Consider the following 23549-nt stretch of genomic DNA (forward strand, 5'->3'; position numbering starts at 1 on the left):
TGTTGTAAGTGGGATGTTAAAGACCCCTGCTATTATTGTATTGCTGTCAGTTTCTCTCTTTAGGTCCATCAATATTTGCTTTGTATATTTGAGTGCTCCTGTGGTGAGTGCATATATATTTATATATTTATAAATGTTATATTTTGTTTGCTGGATTACTCTATCATCATTAATGTAATTCTTTTCTTGTCCTTTATTACTGTGTTTGTTTTAAACTCTATTTGTCTAATATGAGTATAGCTACACCAGCTTTCTTTTTGTTTCCATTTAAGTGGAATAGCTTTCTCCATCCCTTCATGTTCAGTCTGTATGTCCTTACTTCTGAAGTGAGTCTCTTGTCAGCAGCATATAGATGGTTCTTGCTTTTTTCTTTTTCTTTTTTTATCAGACACTCTATATCTTTTTATTGGAGAGTTTAGTCCATTTACATTTAAAATAATTACTTACATTTTGTTTATGTTTGCTGTCTGTTTTTATAGTTCCTCCTGTTTCTTTCTTCTCTCTCTCTTCTCTTGTGGTTTGTTGGCTTTCTTCATTGTTCTGTTTAGATTCCTTTCTCATTTTCTTTTGTGTATTTACTCTGAGCTTTTGCTTTGTATACATATAACATCCTATGTATATAATAGTCTGTTTTAAATTGATAGCAATTTAAATTTAAGCATATTCCAAAAGTTTACATTTTCACTTCCCCCTCATGTTTTATATTTTTGATGTCATGTTTTATCTTTTTATTTTTTGTACTATTATCTAATTATTGTAGTTTTAGTTAATTTTACTATTTTTGTCTTTTAATCTTCATACCTACTTTATCATTGATTGATACACCATCTTTACTATAATGTCCAGTGAAATTTTTTCTTTTGTATGTTTTCTTGTTATTAATTATGTCATTTCTTTTCAGCCCAAAGAAGTCCCTTTAACATTTCTTGTAAGGCCAGTTTAGTAGGGAGGTATTGGTTGACTAAAAAGTTATTTTGGGTTTTTCCATAAGGTGTTATGGAAAAACCCAAATGAACTTTTTGGCCAATCCAATACTTCTTCAGTTTTTTATGATCTGGGGAAAATTCTTGATCTTTTATCCAATTCTGAATGATGACCTTCCCAGGTAGAGAATTCTTGGAAGTTTTTTTTTTTTTTTCCTTTCATGGTATTGAATATGTCATGCCACTCTCTTCTGGCCTGCAAAGTTTCTGTTGAAAAATCTAATAGCCTTACCTTGTATGTAAGAAGTTGTTTTTCTCTTGCTGCTTTCAAGATCTTCTCTTTATCTTTAATTTTTCCCATCTTAAGTGTAATGCATCTTGGTGTGAATGTCTTTGGGTTCATTCTATTTGTAAATTTTTGAGCTTCCTGCACCTGAGTATCTGTATCCTTCCTCAGATTAGGGAAGTCTTCAGTCATTGTTTATTCAAATAAGATTGCTGGCCCTTTCTCTCCCTCTTCTCCTTCTGGGACTCCTATAATGAGAATGTTATTCCACTTGATGTTGTCTCAAAATCCCTTAAAGAATTTTAACTTTTTTTAATTCTTTTTTTCTTTTTGCTTCTCTGTCTGAGTGATTTCCGTTGCTTTGTCTTCAAGCTCAATGACACATTCTTCTGCTTCATTAAGTCTGCTGATGAATCCCTCTAGTGTACTTTTATTTATTTATTTATTTATTTATTTTGTGGTACACGGGCCTCTCACTGTTGTGGCCTCTCCCACCGTGGAGCACAGGCTCCGGACGCGCAGGCTCAGCGGCCATGGCTCACGGGCCCAGCCGCTCAGCGGCATGTGGGAACTTCCCGGACCAGGGCATGAACCCATGTCCCCTGCATTGGCAGATGGACTCTCAACCACTGCGCCACCAGGGAAGCCCCCTCTAGTGTACTTTTAAGCTTAGCTATCATATGCTTCAGTTCTGTAACTTCTGTTTGGAAATTTCTTAAATTTTCTATCTCTTTGTTGAAAATCTCACCATGCTTTTCATTCTTTATTTTAATTCTGTGGGCATCTTTATTATCGTTATTTTAAAGTCTTTAATCAGGTCGATTGCTTATCTCCATTTTATTGATATATTTTTCTGAAATTTTGCCTTGTTCTTTTGTTCAAAATATATTCCCCTGTCTCCTCATTTTGCCTGACTCTCCGTGTTTGTTTCTGTGTATAAGATGAAACTGCTGTCTCTACCAGTCTTGAAGGAACAGTCACTCGAAGACTGGGGGTGTGTTTTGGTCTGTTTGTGCAGTGCCTTGGTGATGGTCAACTGCCAAGACCTGTCTCTGTGATTGTTTCAGTCTCTTGGGGTTCAGAAATGCCAGGAATTCAAGGACATCATTTGTGTGGGGTGGGGTGTGCACAGATCTGGTGGCACAAGGGCTGCAGTAAAACAGTTCTGGACCTGGGTGAGCCCACCCCCTAGGTCTGGTGAGGCAGGGGCTACTGTGAATGGGCACAAGTCTGGGGCAAGCCTGTCCACCAGGTCTGGTGGGAAAAACAATTTCTTTTGAGGAATCACATGTTTTCCTGGCTTCCCATTTTATAGGCAATTTCTAGCCATAATAATTATTCTGAAGGCTTTTTAATAACAATATTTTATTCATAACTTTTAATAGGCCATAAGCTAATTTGTGTATGTGCATTTAGATGTTTATTTTAAAATTAAAACCCTTATTTTTGACTACTAAATGATAACTGTTATACTGATGACATTATATGTGAATGGTATTTTAAATTTAATTTAAAAATTCAACATTGAAAATAAAATTATGTGAGTTTTGTCATAATAATATGAATACAACTTTGGGTGGAACACAGCATGGTGGTAAAAGTAATGTTCTCGGTAAATTAGGATACATATGGAGCAAAAATGTACCAGGAGATGGTTATGTTATATACATAATTCATAATTACATCAATCAAGCTGTGATATTCTACTAATTTATACAAACTGAGCTGTAAGTATCACATTTTATAAATATGTTTAGGTTTACACATTCAGAAAAAAGATTTTGGTGATGAATTTTATTTTGAACTAAAAAGACAACATAAGTATGTTATCACATAAACTCTCTTTGCTACCTATCATCAATTGAGTTTTAGAAATGTTTGAGCTTTTGAAGAACTACTTTTTAAATCCTCTAAATTTTGCTTACATTTTATTCAAAATTAGCTGGAAATCTCTAATAAAAGTGTTCAGTAAAGATCAAGTTTTGAAGTTTTTAAAGATTTTCAATTATTAAAAGCAAATCTCACAAATGAAAAGAAAAATTCTTACAGAAGCAAGGACTAGAATAAATAAACTAAACAATATAAGTTATAAAGGTATACAAGATTTAATTTTGATTTTTCTATGATAATGCTTTGAAATAACTCAACTGTAGGGAAAAGTCCTTTGATGGAGTTTCTATTTATAATTAAATAGTTGTATTTTGTACCAGAATGAAGTGAAATTGAGAATCCCTGTTGTTATATGGCATCTACATTTGCTGAGACAGTCAAAAGGATATTAAGACATTTTGGACTAGTTTTATCTTATAAAAATATGTCAAGAAAAGTACTCTGTTGAATAGAAGTAAAAAGACAGTACCTATGAAAATAGTTGGGCTAATATATTTACACATATCAATGTAAATATAGAATTGAGAATATTTTCCACTTATAATTATCTCTGATCTTATTTTCCTCAGCACCTATAAAAGTATTTTCTCAATTAAAATATTATATTTGCAAAGCAGAATCATTTGAAAGTATCAATAATTTCAAAACTATTAAAGGTAAAATGCAATTTTGAAGATCTGAGAAATTCTATGAAAATTTTTAAATAGAATAATTGAAAAATAAATTTTACAGAAAAATGTAAGTGACAAAATATAAGAGAGGTGAAGCCAAATAAAATGATCAAAGCAACATGGGAAATTAGTTATGTTATTTTTATTTCCGATAATAAACCTAAATTTGTGTTAATTTTGCTTTATTCTAAACATATTTATTAAAAGAATTTTTAAAAATCATTTTTGATTGCCAGTCTTTTTTAAACCAGTGATGTAATAAGCCAACTTGTTGATCAATTAAATTTTCAAAATTATACAATTTTAATAATTTTACTTCCCTATTCACACTCAAAAATGACCAATTTAGATACTAAATTGTATGGTCACTCTAACTATAACCTTTTATGGCTAATTTTTACCTTCAACAGCCATGTTGAGTCCTGAAATTTCAGATAATACATTCACTAGTTCATTACATTGTCATTCATGCATTCGACAAACACTTATTAAGCCCCATCTATTAGCCAAATATTCTAAGTTCTTTGAATATATTTGTGAACCAAACAGGCACAGATCCCTGACTCATGGAGCCAACATTTTACCATGGGGGTGAGGGGTGGTTCATCTAGCAACAAACAATAGACATAATAAGTAATAAATTGTATCACATATTTGCAGGTGATAAATATGTTGGAAAACAAAAATGAAAGTAGGGTAATGAGGATTCTGAATGTAAGAAGTGTAGGGAAATGAAGTGTCACAAAATTAAACAGGTAAGAAAGGTGACATTTAAGCAAAAATTTGAAGGGATTGGGGGAGTTCACTATGGGATTATCTACGGGGAGAAGAAGCTGGGATAGAGGAAGCAGCTAAAGCAAAGAGCAGGGATGTACCTGACCTGCTTGAAAAACAACAAGGAGACCAGTATAGCTGGAGAAGAGAATCCTGGGGAGTGTAGTGGAATATGAGGTGTGGAGGGCAAGAGAGGGAATGAGGCTGGGTAGAGGGAGAGTAAGATACAGGTGGAATATTTTTTTTGAAATATTATTTTTTATTTGTTTTCTTTTTATTGTCTTCTTTGCAAAAGTATAAATACCATGAAGAGGGTACATTTTTCTCTTGTCAGCATCTATGTAACCTAGGCTTACCATATTGCTTTACCCTATAAATGAGTGAGCTCCCATTTTTGGTGTCTAGAAAAGTTTTGTTTATGAGTTACTCCTAGAACTAAATGATTTAAAAAATGCTCAAACTTGACTAACCTATAACAATTTTTAGCGAAACTGATGGAAGTACAGGCATCAGAGGATATTTTAATCTAAATTGCCTTCAAAAATAAATCATGACAATACAACAAATTAAATATATATTTTGATACGGCAAAAAAGATTTATGCTTCAATGTGAACTTTCTGAAAATTGAAGAAAATGATATCAATATACATAGAAGAAAACCATCGTATAATGGTTCAGTAAATGTACTTAACTTCCAATAACGAAAATGGAAATATTCTTGGTGGGGGAAGAAAATTGAAGGCAGGATGTATGTTTAAATAGCTGTGAACTGAGGATATATAAAAGGACTGAAGCAACGTCAATACTTTATCAATGACTTTTAAGCCAGTGACAGAAATAATGACTGAGAACTAGACTTAGAGTTAGAAAAGAGAGTCCTTTCCAAGCTGTGCTATCAAATGGTCGTATGGCGTAAATCACTCTATCCTTCATGCCTAAACTTTTTTATAATAAAAGGACATGCTTGCCTCTTTAAAAAAATCTATAATTTATCATGCTGGTGTGGCTGTTTTGTTTTGGTTGTTTACTCTCGTGAGGAGTGATAAAGTCATTTTAGTATTATGAAAATTTGCTCAGCTTCTGATCAGAAGCTCTGAATTCCAACTTCACTTCTGCTACTATATGACCCTTAAAAGTCTTTTTTGTTTGTTTGTTTGCGGTACGCTGACCTCTCATTGTTGTGGCCTCTCCCGTTGCGGAGGACAGGCTCTGGACGCGCAGTCTCAGCGGCCATGGCTCACGGGCCCAGCCGCTTCGCGGAATGCGGGCTCTTCCCGGACTCGGGCACGAACCTGTGTCCCCTGCATCGGCAGGCCGTCTCTCAACCACTGTGCCACCAGGGAAGCACAAAAGTTTTTAAGCCTTTCCAAAATTTCCTTTCACTTAGAATTGTATTCACTATCTGTTCTCACACTTAAGGTCAGTGATGTATAGGCAACAATCTGTATCAGAAGCATACAGAGTTGGTAAGGATTCCATAATGTCACCAAATATCTTTTTACAAAACCTTCCTGTTGGTGGTAGAACATTCGAAGAAATAAGTAAATAATGAAGAACACTGATGTTTATACTATAATATGATCCATAAAATTATTTTTGCAGTTTCATTTTCTGATGAGGGCAACACATCACAAAGCATTTAGTAAAAGGCATCTGATGTGAGGAATTTCAGTTCTGCAAAAGGGTATTTATTTTCCAAGAATCTCCTTGGGAATATACTGATTTCCTTCCAGATGGAATAATTTTATCCTCTAAATATTTTTTCTTAATAATATGGAGTTTTTTTTATCTGATTAAATCTCATGTGTTCTTTTCTTTATCTTAGCTTGGCTTTGTTATTCAATATCAGATAAACAATATCTTTCTGGTTTTTGATGAAGGATCTTAGATTCTTTGTATTAGCTTAATTTCTTGCTCTGTCTTTCATGTTTGCATTCTCAATCAAAGAGTTCTTTCAAATTTTGCTTTCTCATGGAATTTTAACAGTAAGATTAAATTTAATGGATTTCTACTTTATACATGCTCATGGAGACTTTATGAAAGATTCATCTTTTTATTTTAATAAATGAAATTATGAAATATTTTGGTGGTTTGCCAGTAAATTATGTCTTGCCAAAAGCAATAGATTTATTTTTAATTGAAAAGTCAAACTTTATCTACAGAACAAGATGTTTGGAGTGAGAACTCCTGAGCTCAGAGTCTTGGCACCACTACTTATTAGCTAAGTTACTTTGTGCAAAAACTCATACTTTCTCAACTTCAATTTGTATAAGTGGGAATTGACAATAGGACTCATGGCCCAAGATTATTGTGATGATTATTTTTTAATGTGTGAAAATGTGATCAACTGTTAAATGATATACAAATACTAGCAACTAATATCATCATCAAAGATGAGGTTAGAGTAGCATTATTATATTCTAAGCCTTTAGACAAGCATTTTTCAAGTTTCTTCCCTAAAGGCACTGTTTTTATGCTCAGAATTCTTATTACGCTCTTTTCAAAACAGTTAAAAAATAAAGTTCTTAAAAGATAATTGAAGGAAGAGATTTAAGCTAAATGTATTATATAGCCATGTGTCTCAAACTTCAATGTGCATAGCAATCACCTGGGTGTCTTGATAAAATGCAGATTCTGATTCATTAGATCTGGGATGAAACCTGGATTCTGCATTTCTAACAGCTTCCTAAATGATACAGATGTTGCTTGTCTGCCAACCAAACTTTGAGTATCAGAGTTGTATACTACTCTCCACATAAAATGCTTTTAACTACCTAACATTAGCTTTGGCATTTCATCATAGTTATGAATTATAAAATGCATATCACTGTAGTGTGGGTATTTGAAACACTGAATACAAAGCCACCACAAAAAGGACCTGAGAAAATAAGTTTATATATACACATATGGAAAGAGAGACATTAGAAAAGGAAGAAAACAAAAAGAAGCAATACTCAAATCTTGGGGTCTACTTTACTTCACTGATTGAGATCTGAGCTCCTAAAGAAGTTGATAATCTAGACTCTCTGTTCATTGAATTTTACTTTCCTTACAGAATATTTTTCCCCAAGTATGAAACTAAATAAACTCTTGGGATGCAAAGAAGTTAATAGTGTTAAGTCTATGAATTTATAATGAACATATGACTAAGATTATTTTTCACTAGGTATTTTTATATTAATTATCATAACAGTTGTCTCCACTATTGATGTCAATAGATCATTAGATGTACTTATAAAATTGTTAATCGAGGTTCTAAATATATTCATGATGCTGCTGGAACATTTATCCAAATTTTGTATTTTATTCATTTGGTTTCTAGAGGTTTTATCTCTTAATAAAACGTGTTGTTCTTCATTTTTACCTTTGTGGAGATTTGTAGAGATGGTCATGGAATATAAAAATGCATTCTTCAAAAAATTTATCCAAGATTATATGAGATAAAATGATAGAAAAAAATCATCCAGTTGAAAGTTTTAAGAATTAAGTAAATTCCCGTTTGATGATTGTTACCATTTGGTTTTTGCTTTACAGCTGTTTGAAAATATGTTTGTGTTTTCTGCTACATTATTTTAAACTAGAGGCTTATTAAACACACACCAAAGCCACAAAGTTTCATCTAGTTTCATGGCTACTTATGCTTCAAGGCAACTCAAAGGTATTTTGACAATTAGCTAATGGAAGTTTCAATAGGAACAACAAAGTTAAACAAAAAAAAAGAACAGAAACAAGCTGAGGGGTTTGCAGAGTTTGCTGATAGATGTGGGTTTATGAAACTGCTAACATTATAACTTGTGTTTTGGGAGAAAACCACTTCATTTACCAACAATGGACACTTAAGGGCATTCTCAGCAATAGAAGACAGGGCAGCAGGTTCACGAAGTAAAAAATCTACATCTTTATTGTGGCATTCACCACATTTACTATGGTTAGCTGCAGGTTTACCTTTCTCTGCGATATCCTGGGAACAGAAACAGCATTTATATCTATTTACCCAATACTTAGCACAGTACCTGGCACATTCTGTATGTCCAGTAATTATTTGATCAATGAAAGTGAATGATTTGTATTATCTCTATTTTCTTCGTAATATAACCATTATGTATTAGACATAAATAAAAATGGTCATTCAAGTATATATGCCTAATGTTTTTACTTCAGTTTCTATTGGGAAAAAAAAACAGTTTGGATCTAAATAAGTCACATACAATGATCAGACTTACCAGTTAATTAGTAATAAGTTCAAGTTTCCATTTTTATTTGTCCTTGCAGACCAAGCCTGGGAGCATTACAGTATTTTCTGGTAACAAATGGGAATCTGACCAACCAGTGATCTTTGCATTAGCATTCTAATAACCAGAGGCCAGTGTGCCATAGTACAGTGTCAGAACTAATTTATGAAACTACATCCAGAGGCTCATTAAAATGGTCACAATTCAGTGACTACCCAGTGAAATTAGACTACAGTTTCATTCCCATAACAGAGAATATTTTAACATACTATTAAGGACATATTTCAAGTGGTAAAACTAGCTTTGATTCTGTGAAGGGAAAAACAACAAGATTAGAAAGCCATTTACTTTTGTGCAAAATTGGTTCCACTCTCAGATTTAGGTTTAAAATGCTTCAAATTGTCATATATTAGAACATATACTTGCCTCTCCAAGTCTGGTGCATTTTTCTCTTGGAGTAAAAGCACTTCTGGGCAGCTCTATCAAACCACAGCGTTGTGAACCTACATGGCCAAGAAATCTCAAGCGGCTCAGTTGAAAGTCAAATGTGTTTTCCTCACTGCTGCCAGACAAATCTCCCTACAGCATTTCTTTAATCATACATCTTCCCCCATGATGCCAAAACTCCTGGGGACTCAGAATATATTACTTTACAGGCTGCTTTCCACAGCCAAACCAGATTTAAGTGGCATAAAAAATGTGGCATCCAAAGTCTGGTTAAGAGCAATGACATAGTAGGGAATGTTCTAGAACATGAGTCTGGTGCAGCTCCAGTCCAACTCTCAATCATCTCTTGCAGAGCAGGGGCAGGGTATCCCCTCTCCTACTAGTTCAGTGCCTGGCACATGGGCTCTACTCAGTAATAAAGACTGCTGTAGTGAAATGAGCTGATGATATTATTATGAAAGCCATTTAATTTCTCAGTATCACAAACATCTATATACATGACATGGGAATAAAGATCCCTGTTCTACTTATTTCACAGGATTGTTCTGAGGATCTAAACTAATAATAATACAAAAGCACTTTTTAGTGGTATGATGCTTATACTAGGATAATGTATGGTTTTATGCATTCACTTGTCAAACATAACAGACTATTTTCTTTATTTCCTGAATTTTTATTCAATGGAACAGTAATGAATCCCTAAATCTTCCAAATGTGAAGGATAAAAGACTGAATGCCTTTTCCTGGCAGTCTATATGCCATAACTGAATTATTTAAACTTTTATTTAAACCTGGGAAAGGAAACAAAACAACAAAATCCCAAAAATAAAGATATTATTTTTAATTAATTTCTTTAGAAAAATATTTCTTTTCATTTTTTTTCTCCATCTAAAAAATAACACTGGTAATGTGGATGCCTTATTATACTGTAAGTTAGACGTCACTTCAATATCAAAGCTAAATTTCTCTAGAAATAACAGATGCCGGCAGGGATCGCTAGTGGTAAGCTAAATAGCAAGTATTTGTTTATTGTAGCAGTATAAATGATGTGTAATTTAAAACATTAAATTAGCTTTTCAAAAGAGGATCTTCCAAATTGAATACATGGCAAATAAATAAATGTGAAATTTTTTTCTAAACATTTCAGGGTATCTCATAAATCAGTGTTCTGGGGGCACTCTGTTTTGCTGGATGTTAACGGGTGTGCTATCCAAAAAATACTCGCTTTCTCTCTCTTTCATATATATATATATATATGTATGTATATATATATATGAAAGCATTTGAGTTAAACATAACTGAATGTTTCTGTTTCCAGAATCTTTTCTTTTCATATGCATTACAAATAACTGAGAAAGGGATACATTATTGCATTTTTACCAAATTTATTTTACCATGACATTTATTTGGCAACATTCTTATTAACACCTTCTAAAACATTGTTTAGATAAATACCACTTTAGGAAATGTTCTGACAAAGTGTGTTTGGCTGGGCATACTACAACCTGTGGGAACGACGTAATGAAGTAAAATGAGAGTGCAAAGAGGGAGAGTCACGTCTGTTTGGGTGTAGAATTGGAGGTATCTTCCCAAGAGTCAAAAGCACAAAATGATTGAATGCTTTTACTATCATCTTTAGTAGTACCCTAACAAGAATTGGTCAATTAAATATATTTGCATGTGTTGGTATCCTTTTCAAGGGTGATGCTTTGGAACAGTACCTGTCTCCACTTGCCTCATCTCATTTACATCAAATCAGAATAGGTTCGGCTCATTGATTTTTTTTCAGTTCTGTGACTTTATAGTTATTTCTATCATGGTATTGACTTCACTTATTTAGTTTAAAAATAAAGAAGAAAAGAAAATTGATTAAATTTTAGAGCATTTAATATACTTTAAGTAATTTACTGTGAAAAGGTAGTTAGTAGCCCAACAGGATATTTTTCAGTTATTTGAATCTGAAATTTAATACTAGAAGGACAATTTGAGTACATTTTAAGTTTTTCCTCCTTCTTTTTCATGCTCACTTGAAATATTGAAACTTCAAAATAGATACAGGGTCTGTCCTATAAGCCTCATGGTTGGTTCTTACAGAGGCTCATAATGTCATATGAGAAAATGTAAATATCTCATCTCCCTCCATGTGGAGATCTGCTGTCTCCAGTCATCTCTTAGTCATGGGTAAAGCTTTAGCTCCCTTCTGCTGTATTCCTATGCCTGGACAGAGTTGGGGGAGTGCCTCTACACAGGTATGATGTCTAGTCAACCTGTTACCAACCAGGGTTCTTGACTTCCTTAATCTATAAAATTTGATCAGAGGCCAGACAGGAAATTCAGGCAAAGATTTATTGGGCCTACTTCCCTTGCTTGCTCTCTTGCCCGGGGTGGGGGTGGGCTGGGGAGGTGTGGGGCGGAGTGAGCTGCTTACTTATATGGGGCGAAGGTATGGGTGTGTCCAGGGTTCAGGCCACAGGGGTGGCTTAGGGAGGTTGCCCACTCCTTTCTTTATTTCGTATTCAAGGGCACGTGCAATACCCTGCTTTTCCTCCTGATGCCCTGCTTTTGCTTCTGGCTCTCCAGAAGTGGCAGTTTGTCTTTTTGGTTTCTTTGTGTCTTGTTGTCCAGAATTTGCCCCAATTGCGCTTTCACACAATTATTTTTAGTCTCTTATAGTTTCTTTGTATTTTATTGCTTGAGGAGGTGTTTGTCCAGGTGCAAATATTGCAGCACTGCAGCAAAGGGTCCCAGCTCCCAGCCTGTCTCAGACCCAAACAGAAACTCTTCAAGAGACTTCTTTCTAATGGTGCTTATCTAGTTTTACCAACACCCTCTATGAGAATATGATTCTAATACTCAAATAATAGAGTCCACCAGCTTGGTATATAGGTACATCTATAGGTATTTCTGCATAACAAGTAGGAATTTAACTAGGATTTTTTTGACCCATCTCAAAAGAATTTGCTAAGAATGATTAAACTTACATCCTTTCTTGAGGATAGTATAAGATTTTTAAATATTAGTGTTAAGTATGAATCTGTATGCAAACTCAGGAATTTAAGAAATAACACTTTATTTTTGGTATCTCAACATTTTACTCCAAAGTCCCTATCATGTGAGAGTGGCAGAAAATTCAAACTTGGTCATTCTTCCTCTTGTCTTGCCTGTGGGTGACTGGCACAGTGCCAGGACAATCAGGGAAGAAAGTCTCAGGAGGTCTCTCTGTAGCTGACCAAAAAGTTCAATGTTAAGAGGCCATTTATACTGATTGTAGGCTTCCTTCAAGACCAACAGCTCTTGAGATATGAGAACCTGAGCCTTGGCTTCCAAATAAGCTGAGTTGTTCCAAAAACACAATTAAATCTTGTATTTATAAAGTTCAATACAAAGGAAATACTCATTCATCCAGACCCTGGCAACGCTTCATGTTCACTGATTAACTGAGCTCACTGCCCCCTGTCCCTTCTCCCCTGTCTACGTCCAGCCTCTCTCACCTCATCCCCATCCACTAATACCAGGTTATAGATGACCTTCACTATATCAGGGTAAAATATATAAGTTTGCATATTTAAGCATACATTTATGATTATATATAAACATTCAAATGAAAATTATGCACTTGAACACTATTCAGTGTCTGTAAGGAACAAAGATTTTCTACATTTTCTATTACCTTTGAACAGATGCTGATGTCTGGAAATACTGAGTTTAGCAACTTTCCATAGAAGTTTTCCATTGTATGCATTGGCTGTCAAACTCAGAACCACTGGCTACGTATTATTTAAAAAATTGATGTTACAATACTTGTGTTGATAGACGTAAATCTCAAGTTATTTTTTTTATTTACTTAGAATATTTTTATGTTTTCAGTTCAAAAGTAATGGAGTCTAAGCTAGAAGCACACATATTGTGTCTTATGATATTTCATGGACATGTATCCTCTAGCATCACTGTGGAGCTTATAAAAATAATAGAAATCTTCATTTGTTTCACTCACTTCTTTTGTCCAACTCTGTCATATCTGAAAGGTTTACACAGACTAGATCTTGGTTGGGCCCTATTCCAAATTATACAAGAGTCAGTGTCTTTATAATTCATTCTCAGGACTGTCCTCAACTCAGAATCCAAAATAATTTCCCACTCAAATCAGATGTAAAGTTCTAATTGGAATCTCTAACAATCTTCTCACATCCACTAATCCATCCTCCCAACTGCTCTTCTTTTCTTCTAGTTTCCCACTCACAATCTCTGCTGAAACCCTTGTTCACAAAAATCCACTGGCTCTGATCTGAATATTTATCAACACACACCTTACCATCTTTGTTACCAATATTTTTGTAATTCTTTATCAGTTACTATCAAATTAAAACATTGTGTATATATATTGAATTTAAATATATAAATAAAAATTAAATGTGTATATATAATTTATGTGTATATATATATATATTTATAAACAATAAAATTTGTAATGTATTTGTTATACAAAATGATGCTATATTGTAAACTTACTTTCCTACTATCCAGTTTAAGAAATAGTACATTATGATTAACTTCGAAATCCCTCAGATGTCCTTCCCAAGTCCCACACCCTTATCTGCCCCATTAGAGATAACCTTCATCTTGAATTCATTGCTTATTTCTGCTTGCTTTTCTTAGTTTTATTACCTGTATTTTCATTCCTATGCAACATATTGTTAAATTTGTATTTTTATTAACATAAAAGGACTCAGTCTGTCAGTTTTTCCATGATATTATTTTTTGCTTAGTGTCACATACCTTGAGGTTCATCAATGCATCAGTATTGTTGCCAATGGCTCTAAGTTTCTCTCTCTCTCTCTCTTTCTCTCGCTCTTCTGCTGTATAGTATTCCATTGTGTAAAAATATCAAAATTCATTTATCCAGTTACCTGCCAATGGATATTTGTGTTTTTCCATGAATTTTTTTTCTATTTTACTGTACTGCAATAAACATTCTTGTACTTATCTTAAGGTACACACATTCAAGAGTTTCTATAGGGGCATGCCTCCTGGTTCATAGGGTTTGAGAATTTTAAGTTTATTATAAACTATCAAATTATTTTCCAAAATAGTTGTACTAATTTATGTTTATACCTGCAATGTATACATGTGAGAGTCGCTCACCAAAACCTCACCAGCTCATGATATTGTCAGACTTTGTAAATTGTTGTAAATCCAATGGGTATCAGTTATACATCATAGTGTTTTCATTTGCACTTACCATTACTACTGAGATTGAGAATCTTTTCATATGTTTATTCAGCATTCATATTTCTCCTTCTGTAAAGTGCCTTTACTAGTTTTTGCCTAATTTCCTATTTGGTGGTTTGTCTCTGTTTCCTATTAAATGAATGAATAAATATTCCAAAAACAAATCCTTTGTCAAGGATTCCTTCATCCAATTTGTGTCTTTTCTTTTCTTTTTTTTTTATGTGACTTTGGATGGGCAGAAATTCTTAATTTTAATGTAGTAGAATTTATCATTCTTATGTTCTAAGGCTAGTGCTTTTTATGTCTTGTTTAAGATTATCCTTCCACACTCTGATCTCATAAATATATTCTACTATATTTCCTCCAAAAAGTTTTATATTTTTGCCTCTCACATTTAGGTTTTTAATCCAATAAGTAATTTATTTTTCTGTTTGATGTAAGTTAGAGGTCCAATTTCATATGTGTCGTTGCAGCCTAGCTTTTACCCCTTGATCTTCTGTGCCAGCTTTATCATAATTCAAGTATCCATATATGTGTATGTCAGGTGGGGGCTTCTGTACTCAGTTCCATTTGTTCATTTTCTTTGTACCAAAACTGTAGTCTTAGTTACTACAGCTTAAAAATAAATCTTGATAAGGTAAGCTTGCCAATTTTTTTTTCTCATGTATATCATGGCTATTTTGATATTTTGCTCTATCATATAAATTTTACAATCAACTTGTCAAACTCCACACAGACACAAAAAGAGTATTTGGGGATTTTATTGAAAATACATAGAATCAATAAATCAACTTGGGGAGAAATGAAATATTTATTACATCAAGTCTTCCAATTTCTCTTTTTATGCAAGTTAACTGTAAAATCTCCATAAACAGTTTTATAATTTTCTCCATAAACATCTTTCAAATTTTATAATGTATTTATCCTTAAGTACTTTATTTTTATGTTATATAAATGGCAAATTATATGTTTAAATATGTATTGCTATGTAGAGATATGCAATTAAATTTTGTATATTGGCTTTAACTCCAACAAACTTACTAAACTATCTTATTAATTGTAGTAATTTGTGGATGCTTTGGAGTTTTTATGTGGACCCACATATTATCAGCAATTATGACAGTTTCATTTCTTCTTTCCCATTTCTGATGTTGTTTTCCTGTCTTACTTCACTGACTACAATATCCAGTACAATGTTATATAGAGTTGGTTATAGTGAATGCCTTTATTTTTTATTTCTTAACATCTTTATTGGAGTATAATTGCTTTACAATGGTGTGTTAGTTTCTGCTGTATAACAAAGTGAATCAGCTATATGTGTACATATATCCCCGTATCTCCTCCCTCTTGTGTCTCCCTTCCACCCTCCCTATCCCACCCCTCTATGTGGACATAAAGCACCTGGCTGATCTCCCTGTGCTATGTGGCTTTTAAATCCCTTGATCTTAAAGAAAATGTGCCCCATGTCTCACTATTAAATATGCTATTTACTATGGATTTTATATAGATACTTTTTGGGAGGTGAAAGAAGTTTCCTTCTCTTCTTAGTTAAGGATTTTCCCACATATGGATGTTGAATTAGATGAGCATGTGTTTCCTATCCTTTAATGTTAAAGATGACTAACAAGAACCTCCTGTATAGCACAGGGAACTCTACTCAGTAGTCTATAATGACCTATATGGGAATAGAATCCAAAAAGAGTGGATATGTATATATGTATAATTGATTCACTTTACTGTACAGCAGAAACTAACATAGCATTGTAAATCAACTATACACCAATAAAAATTAAATTAAAAAGAGATGACATTGTATTTCACCTAGACATTTTGGTTGTTTTTAATGATGGGTGGCTCATCCATCCCTGGACAGCATATTTAGTCCCCTGTACAAGAAACAGAACTTTGCCTTTCTTTTCTGCCAGAATAATGTCCCTCACTTCTTTCAAAGTTTTCTTGAAGTTCACCTCCTTTAGATTTTCTTTTTTTATCATCCTCTTAAAATTTTAACTTTATTAAATCAAATTGTTTATGTCATTTCCCAAACTTTTACCACCCAACCTCATAACAGTTTTACACATTTTTTTAAGATTAAGATTGGTCAATTATTTGGAAATACTCTTTTGTCATGTACTTAACCATCTTCTTGTCTTATCTTAGAGACTTTATTATAGTTTTAGTTCATGAAGACAAGAGTGTAACTGCACATTCCAGTGGCTGCACAGAGTGTAGAGTAGCTGCACAGAGTTTAACTGCACATTCCAGTGGCTGAGTGCATTTTGTTGTTTCCTCAATAAAGCTGGTATGCTTTACAGTTCCACCCTTCTAACACTCGGAGAAGATATCACCAAAGAAAATATAGCAATTCATCTTAGGAAAAATGCTTTATTCCACGAAAATGTCTATACAAACTGAGACGTTCCTGGCAAAACTCCATATCAGTAGGATATCTCATTCTCTCTCTCTGTCTCTCACTCTTTCTATTTTTAGTAAGAATTCCTGATCCCCCACCTTGTTCAACATTTTTTTCATAGTACTTTTCACCTTCAGATATGTTATATAGCTTTCTTATTTGTTATGTTTGTGGTTTAATATCTATCTCTCAAGCCCCCTCCCCATAGAAGATAAGTCCCACGAGGGCATGGATCTACCCTGTTTGGTGCATGATGTATCTCAAACAGTGCCTGGCCTAGAGGAGGTGCTCAATAAATACTTGTGAATGAATGAATGGCATATAACTTTTGCATAGACAAATGACAAAAATAAAAATACAACTTCATGATTTACTTTTCTTAAAAGGTTTAATATTTTCTTAATCAGTACTATTTTATTTTATGCTTTCAGATATCAACATGGCAGGAGAACCCAAACCATACAGACCAAAACTTGGAAATAAGAGGCCCCTTTCTGCACTTTATAGGTAAGTAAACAAACACTATTTTATGATATGTAGTAGTGAAAAATTCTTGCAACTTTAAAAGACAATATAACCTATAAGGAATCAAATATTTTGAAGAACAATTCTAACTGGCACAAAGTACAACAAAATGCTGGTGGCCAACATATAAATATATCAAGAAGCATTGGCAGCGATCTTGCCTAACCTTGTCATCTTTGCTTAAACAACCCTTCTACAAGATATTCCTCTAAGAAAATCTAATAAAAGAATGTCTCGTGACTCTACCTAACAAGTGGTGGAAAGGTTAATATTTGTTAACTACTGCATGCCATGTGCTACACATATTTTACATATGTTATTGAATTTAATTTAATGTTCACAACAATCCTGCAATGTAGATATTGCTACTCTCATCTTACAGATCAAGAGCCTCATATGCAGTTTCTTAGAGATATTTCTTAGGTCACACCACTGATAAATGATGGTGCCAATACTCAAACTCATGCTTTCTGATGCCATGCCCTGAGTTCTTTCCAACAGATCATTCAGCCCCTTTGTTACAAAGGACATGTTCATTTCATCTCCATTTCACCAAAAAACAAATGCAATCCTTCTCTTTTCTAGAGAGGCATTAACAGTTCCTTTAAACTTTCCTCATATATTTGGATCTAAGTCAACTTAACACTCTGGTCTTTCTCTTCTATATGCCCCCCAGTTTATCAATGTGTATGCCTATAATCTCAATTCCAGGTAGATGGAGTAGACTATACTTAGCATCTTTATTGTTCTATATATACTTCTATTAGGTTACAGAAAATTCAGTTGATTTGGAGGAAACATCAAGATTAAGCTCATGGAAATTTTGGTTCCTTTAAAAACGGCCACTTTAAAGAAAAAATAGTGCTCTGCCGCTAAGCCATATGTCCCACTTCATGTAGTTTTGCCATTGGTTTTTGTAATCTAAGTGCTGACTTTGCATCTCTCTCTGTTAAATTCCCTTTTGTTAGATTTAGCCAATTGTTCCAGGCTATTGAGATCTCCTATCATCCAATTTATTTGGTCCTGTCCCAGATACATAATCTTCATTCTGTCAGTGTTCGCATCCAAAAAGCTAATGTAAGTGCTGAGCAAGGCTCCCTTTTTCCTGATATCATTTGGATAAAGGAGAATTGAGTTATACATATCGAAATTGATTATATTCTGATATAGTATAGCAAGAAGAGTGCTCAAAAGATAGTTTGGAGCTGTTTCCCTGTCTTTGTTCTCAGAAAATTAGAAAATCTCCTTTTCAGCCACTCAGAGCTTCATTTCTCGGGCTATAAAATAAAAGGGTCAGAACTAGATGAGTTCTAAGGTCCTTTTCAAGCCTAATGTCCCAGGATTCTCGAATGTATGACCATCAGCGGTCTTAAAAAATACATTGGAAATATATCTTAATTGCTGTTTTCACTTTGGCTGTGTACATTTATTTAATTTTAATAAAAATTTTTATATAAAAAGGGAAAGCTACAGGACTTAACAATTGTTGATAATTGGTCATAAGGCAGTATTGATGTTAAAGGTCAGAGATGAAGTCATCAACAAAAGGCAAATGATGCTTTCTGTACCTTGTTTGAGGTAAAGGACAATGTTTAAAAAACTGAGAAATGCAAATAATTTTTGATCAGATTGATTTTAAAATGTATGCATAGAGCTGCAGCTAATGCAGAACGTTTGAAAAGTCATAATTTCAATTATTACCAGAAAAAGCTGTCAGTGGCTTTTATTCTCATCAAAGAGCTACCACTGTCTGTGCGATGAGGTTAATTTTCATATTTTTCTTGTTCTTGGAGTGTTTTGATTTTCTTTCAAGAATAGCTTATGACAAGAAACAAATGTCTTTTTATCTGTTATTTATCTATTACTAAGTTTTGCTGAATTGTGAATTCAGAAGAATTAGAAGCAGAAGTTTATTTAAATCTGATATATTGTATACAAATCACATTAGTGGGGAAATATTTATTTATCCTATTTTCATCTGTTTACACAAAAGAAGGCTGGGCTGTTATGAAATTGCAAAACGATAACAGAGGGAACAAAAGAGAGTGAGCGTGCAGCCGAGAAAGCCCTTTCATACACATGACCTCATTCTTACATAAGCTCTAATAATAATACTTTACTTTTATGTAGACAAAATGTGTTTTCATAGTCATTATTCATCTGTTCACCACAGAACTCCACAAGGTTGGTATTATGTGCCTTGTTTTATAGATGAGAAAACTAAGTTTCCAAGACAAAAAAGGATTTGCCCGAAGAAAGGTAACAAGATTAGGAACGGAACACTGGTTTTCAGCTTTCAACTCTAAAGACCTTGACACTTGATCACAACTCCCCATATTTACTGCTACCATATAAACAATGCAGATCCTAAAAAGCAGAGATCCTGCCCACCAAAACCAATAATCAATGATGTTTCTGTCCATGATTATCATGCCAGCAGGTGGCAAAAGAAAGCCTGCACACTGTACATAGTATAAAAACAAGAGTTACCACCAATCTGTGTGATCATAGGGCACAGGTTTTGAGCTTCAAGTTCTTTATCTAACATAATAGTTGTATAAGTTTTCTTGATACTGTAAAATGGAATAATTGAGATGAAAGCACTTAACTCATTGTGGGGAATATAGTAGCAGCTTGAAAAGAGGTGGTTTCTGCTTTCCTATTTTTTACATCTTTGGGTCTGTTTCATTATCTGTAAAATGAAAGAGCTGGAACAATTTCATTTGTTCATTCATTCATTCTTTCATACAAGACATATTTATTGTGAGTCTACTATGGTCTAAGCACTAAGGTGGCTGTTCTTCTAGACAAATGGCACAGAAAATTCCAAGGCTGACGGGCAAGGAGAGAGCATAATAAAATAAAAGTAAACTAATTTTATGGCTATAGGTAACCTCTGATCTACCTTTTGCCCTAAACTACTATGTCTCTGTATCTATTTACACTAGTAGGGATGTCAGTGATCTGCTATCCGACTTTCTTCTTCACTTATGTCCATTTTACCTGCATCATCAACCACAAAGTAGTATTTACATAGGATATTCACTGAGGCGTTGCTTTGATTTGTTACTTCTTTTAACAGGATTTTCAGTTTAGCCAAACAACCTTCACAAAGATTTTGTCATGTGCTAAGTTAACATGGTACACATAGAAGACACAATTTTTAAAAAAACTGAGTAAAGCTTCAATATATGAATATCTTATACATGAGTTAGATATACATATAAATAAGGAACATAAATGAAGTATGCATATATTTCTGTCAGGAAATAAATGAGAGAGCTATAGATTCTGCCTGGTGGACAGGGAGTGAAAAGTCTGGATGCTTCTCGAGCAACTTCTGAACACAGGCATTCACTCTGCAGACAAAGGGGAAGAAGGGCATGCCAGCCAGAGAACATTTGCAGGGACACAGACACAGAGATGAAGATGAGAATCTCATGGTGAGAGCTAGGATAGACCACTTGGACCACGATGCTATGGTGGCTCAGGCTGTCAGCATCCTTATCTGGCTGCTTATCAGACTAAGGGCATTTGGCTTTTATTCTGCAGGGAACAAGGAGCCATTTTAATATGATGAGTGACTGGAAATGGGGTGTGAGTGAGAGTCACAGATATGTCCAAGGTTCCTAGGGAATGATCACATGATTCTGCCGAAGAAATAAGAAAGGCATGATGAGCAGCCACAGGGTCATGTTTGGGGTTGGCAGAAGGAAGTAAAAAGAAATTATTGCAGTCTTGCACATGAATCCATAGAGACAGACTATTCATTAAAATAGCACTTATAATGAAAATGTCTCCTATTAGAGGCTATTTGTAAATGACACATAATTAATCATTTGTGAACATTCCATAAATATTGGATCTAGTCCTAATGGTGAAGAGCAAATCCATTCTCTAGAAAGAATATTGTAACTTTTAAGAAATTGCTGCTTCAAATGTGTTTTGTACATTACACAGTGTCTATGGTGCTGTGAAATAAAGTGAGTTTCCAAGCATGCCAAGTTCCAATTAATGCTAAACAATTGCTAACTAAGAATAACTGTATGATGGTTTTGCTTCTGCTTGCAAAGGAGACAGACGTTTCCTCTCTGATGTGAGTAAAGCTGACAACCAGAGCACACAGATATTTTATCAGAGCTGAACAGCACAGGTTTTAACACCAAGAGGAAGCCCTCTGGGTCACAGGGAACACAGCTCAGTAAGACACATAAAACATCAAGTTTCATCCCACTCATTTCATGGATATTACTAGATATTATTCCCAAACGTGGTTTTATTGTTTTATACAGTTGTTTTTCATAGCAACTTCTCACCTCACAGAGATGACCATGGGAATCAGGATTGCCAATGCAAGTACCTTTAAGACTCCTTAAGATTGTCACAGGGTAACCTATAGTATTACCATTTTAAGATCACCACAGTTAGAGATGATAGCCATGAATATGGGTTAAATTATAGGAATGTCAATGATCAAAAAACTTTCAGAGTGTGAGCTGAGCAAGGTGACTCTACACCAAAACATCTCTAGTAATTTGTTTACCACTTGACCTACATGAGTTCTATTTTCATCCTTCATGGTAACTCTGGCACATCATGGGAAAGGGGGACCCTCAGGTGACCCACAGTGTCTCATAGAACCTTGACAATAGAAATGAAAGCAATAGAAACTAATTTCAGCTAATGCTAAATACCAAACATCATTATGGAGGAAAAATGACCCGGACATCTCCACTGCATTAACTTGCTCTGTTTGCTGAGAAATGTTTACCAATTTGCTATTGATTATTTTATTTATTTTACGTCTTCTTTTATAATGTCAAGGATAATACAGCTTCACTTCCAGAAGTTTAAACCTTCCAGTGTCAGTGCCTCCCTTTGCACTGGTAAAAGCTTCCATTTCACCTGCCTAGTCAGGTAAGCCCACTCAGGAAGCCGTCTAGGAATGGGCTCTGGGGGTTTTAAGTGGACTGTGAGGAGGACAAGGAAATGTATTCCTACCCCCTGCACTAATGCATACTGTCCTGAAATGTATACAAGCCCAGCATTGACATGCCTACAAGGTTCAACTTAAAATTCAGTTGTTGCTGGGTCTGTGTAGCCACTGAGATCTCTTTTTGCTCCTGATCCAATCTTTCCTGGGCAACGAACGTACTATCATGAAAAATGTAGTTGCCAATATCCACAAGGGAAAATACACACAAAATGGTGCCTACTTCTAGGACTCAAAGCTGAACATCCATATATCTGGGTAATTGAGGGTGCCTTCTCTTTAATTCACACTTCCCAAGCAAACATAAAATGCTGCTGAAGCAGAAAAGGTTCCAAACGCTCACTTTGTGGAAGCTTCAAAATTGTGCATATGCTTGATGAAGAGAGGGTTAAGTGGCCTGGATCCTAAAACTGGCAAATCTTCACCAGTGGTTCGAATTGGATCTCTTATTCCTTAGCTTTTCCAGCTGCATAAAGGAAGAAGAAAAGTTTCCTGAAAGATGATATGTGTTTAAGGAGCCTGGAACTGTTACAGATGTTTTCCACATTTTAGTTATTCTCATTATTATGATGATTCAAAGAAAAGGTCTATAATAAATTATTTTAAGAAGTTATTTAAAATGAGCTGTGAACTATGATAATGTTGCTAAAATTTGAACAGTTAACTAAATAGGTTAATGTTTCTTATAACTGCCTAAAGAGGAGACTTTCAAAAAAAACCGATTACACTTACTTATAGTATATACCTCGTATTTCAATATTAAGTGAATGCAATTTATAAACATTTTAATGTGAAATGTGTAAAAGAAATGCTGACACAATACCCATTAAAATAGTTCTGCTGCAGGCAATTCTCTGCTAGGTTAAAGGATGACCTATTTGCAGTCTTCTGTTATGTTTTTAATGCGTAAATATCCATGAATATTTTCTTGTATATAGAAAGTACATGGTACTGGTATAAGGAGACTGGATGGTACAGTCCTTGATGCAGAGAATTCATCTCTAAGGTTTTTTAAAATATTACAGTTCTATTTGTTTGAATTGAGGCAATTTATGATAAAATCAAAGGAAGAAAAATGATACAACAAATGTTAAGAAGAGGTAAGAGCCAAGAATGAGATATGAGTTAGGAGTGGGGTGAGTGGGTAGGATCAGGCAAATTATA

The 23549-nt window shown here is 34.2% G+C and overlaps 1 protein-coding gene across 1 annotated transcript in view; it reads left to right on the forward strand.

The window, feature by feature from the left end:
* RALYL (RALY RNA binding protein like) overlaps positions 1 to 23549 on the forward strand; it is a 418727-nt gene that overhangs the window by 292311 nt on the left and 102867 nt on the right. The window contains exon 2 of the mRNA XM_060115714.1: positions 17299 to 17374. Within this exon, the coding sequence (XP_059971697.1) occupies positions 17299 to 17374 (76 nt within the window). The remainder of the gene's footprint in view (positions 1 to 17298; positions 17375 to 23549) is intronic.

The sequence above is a fragment of the Mesoplodon densirostris genome, chromosome 13 (genome assembly GCF_025265405.1).
Source record: "Mesoplodon densirostris isolate mMesDen1 chromosome 13, mMesDen1 primary haplotype, whole genome shotgun sequence".
Lineage (NCBI taxonomy): Eukaryota > Metazoa > Chordata > Mammalia > Artiodactyla > Ziphiidae > Mesoplodon > Mesoplodon densirostris.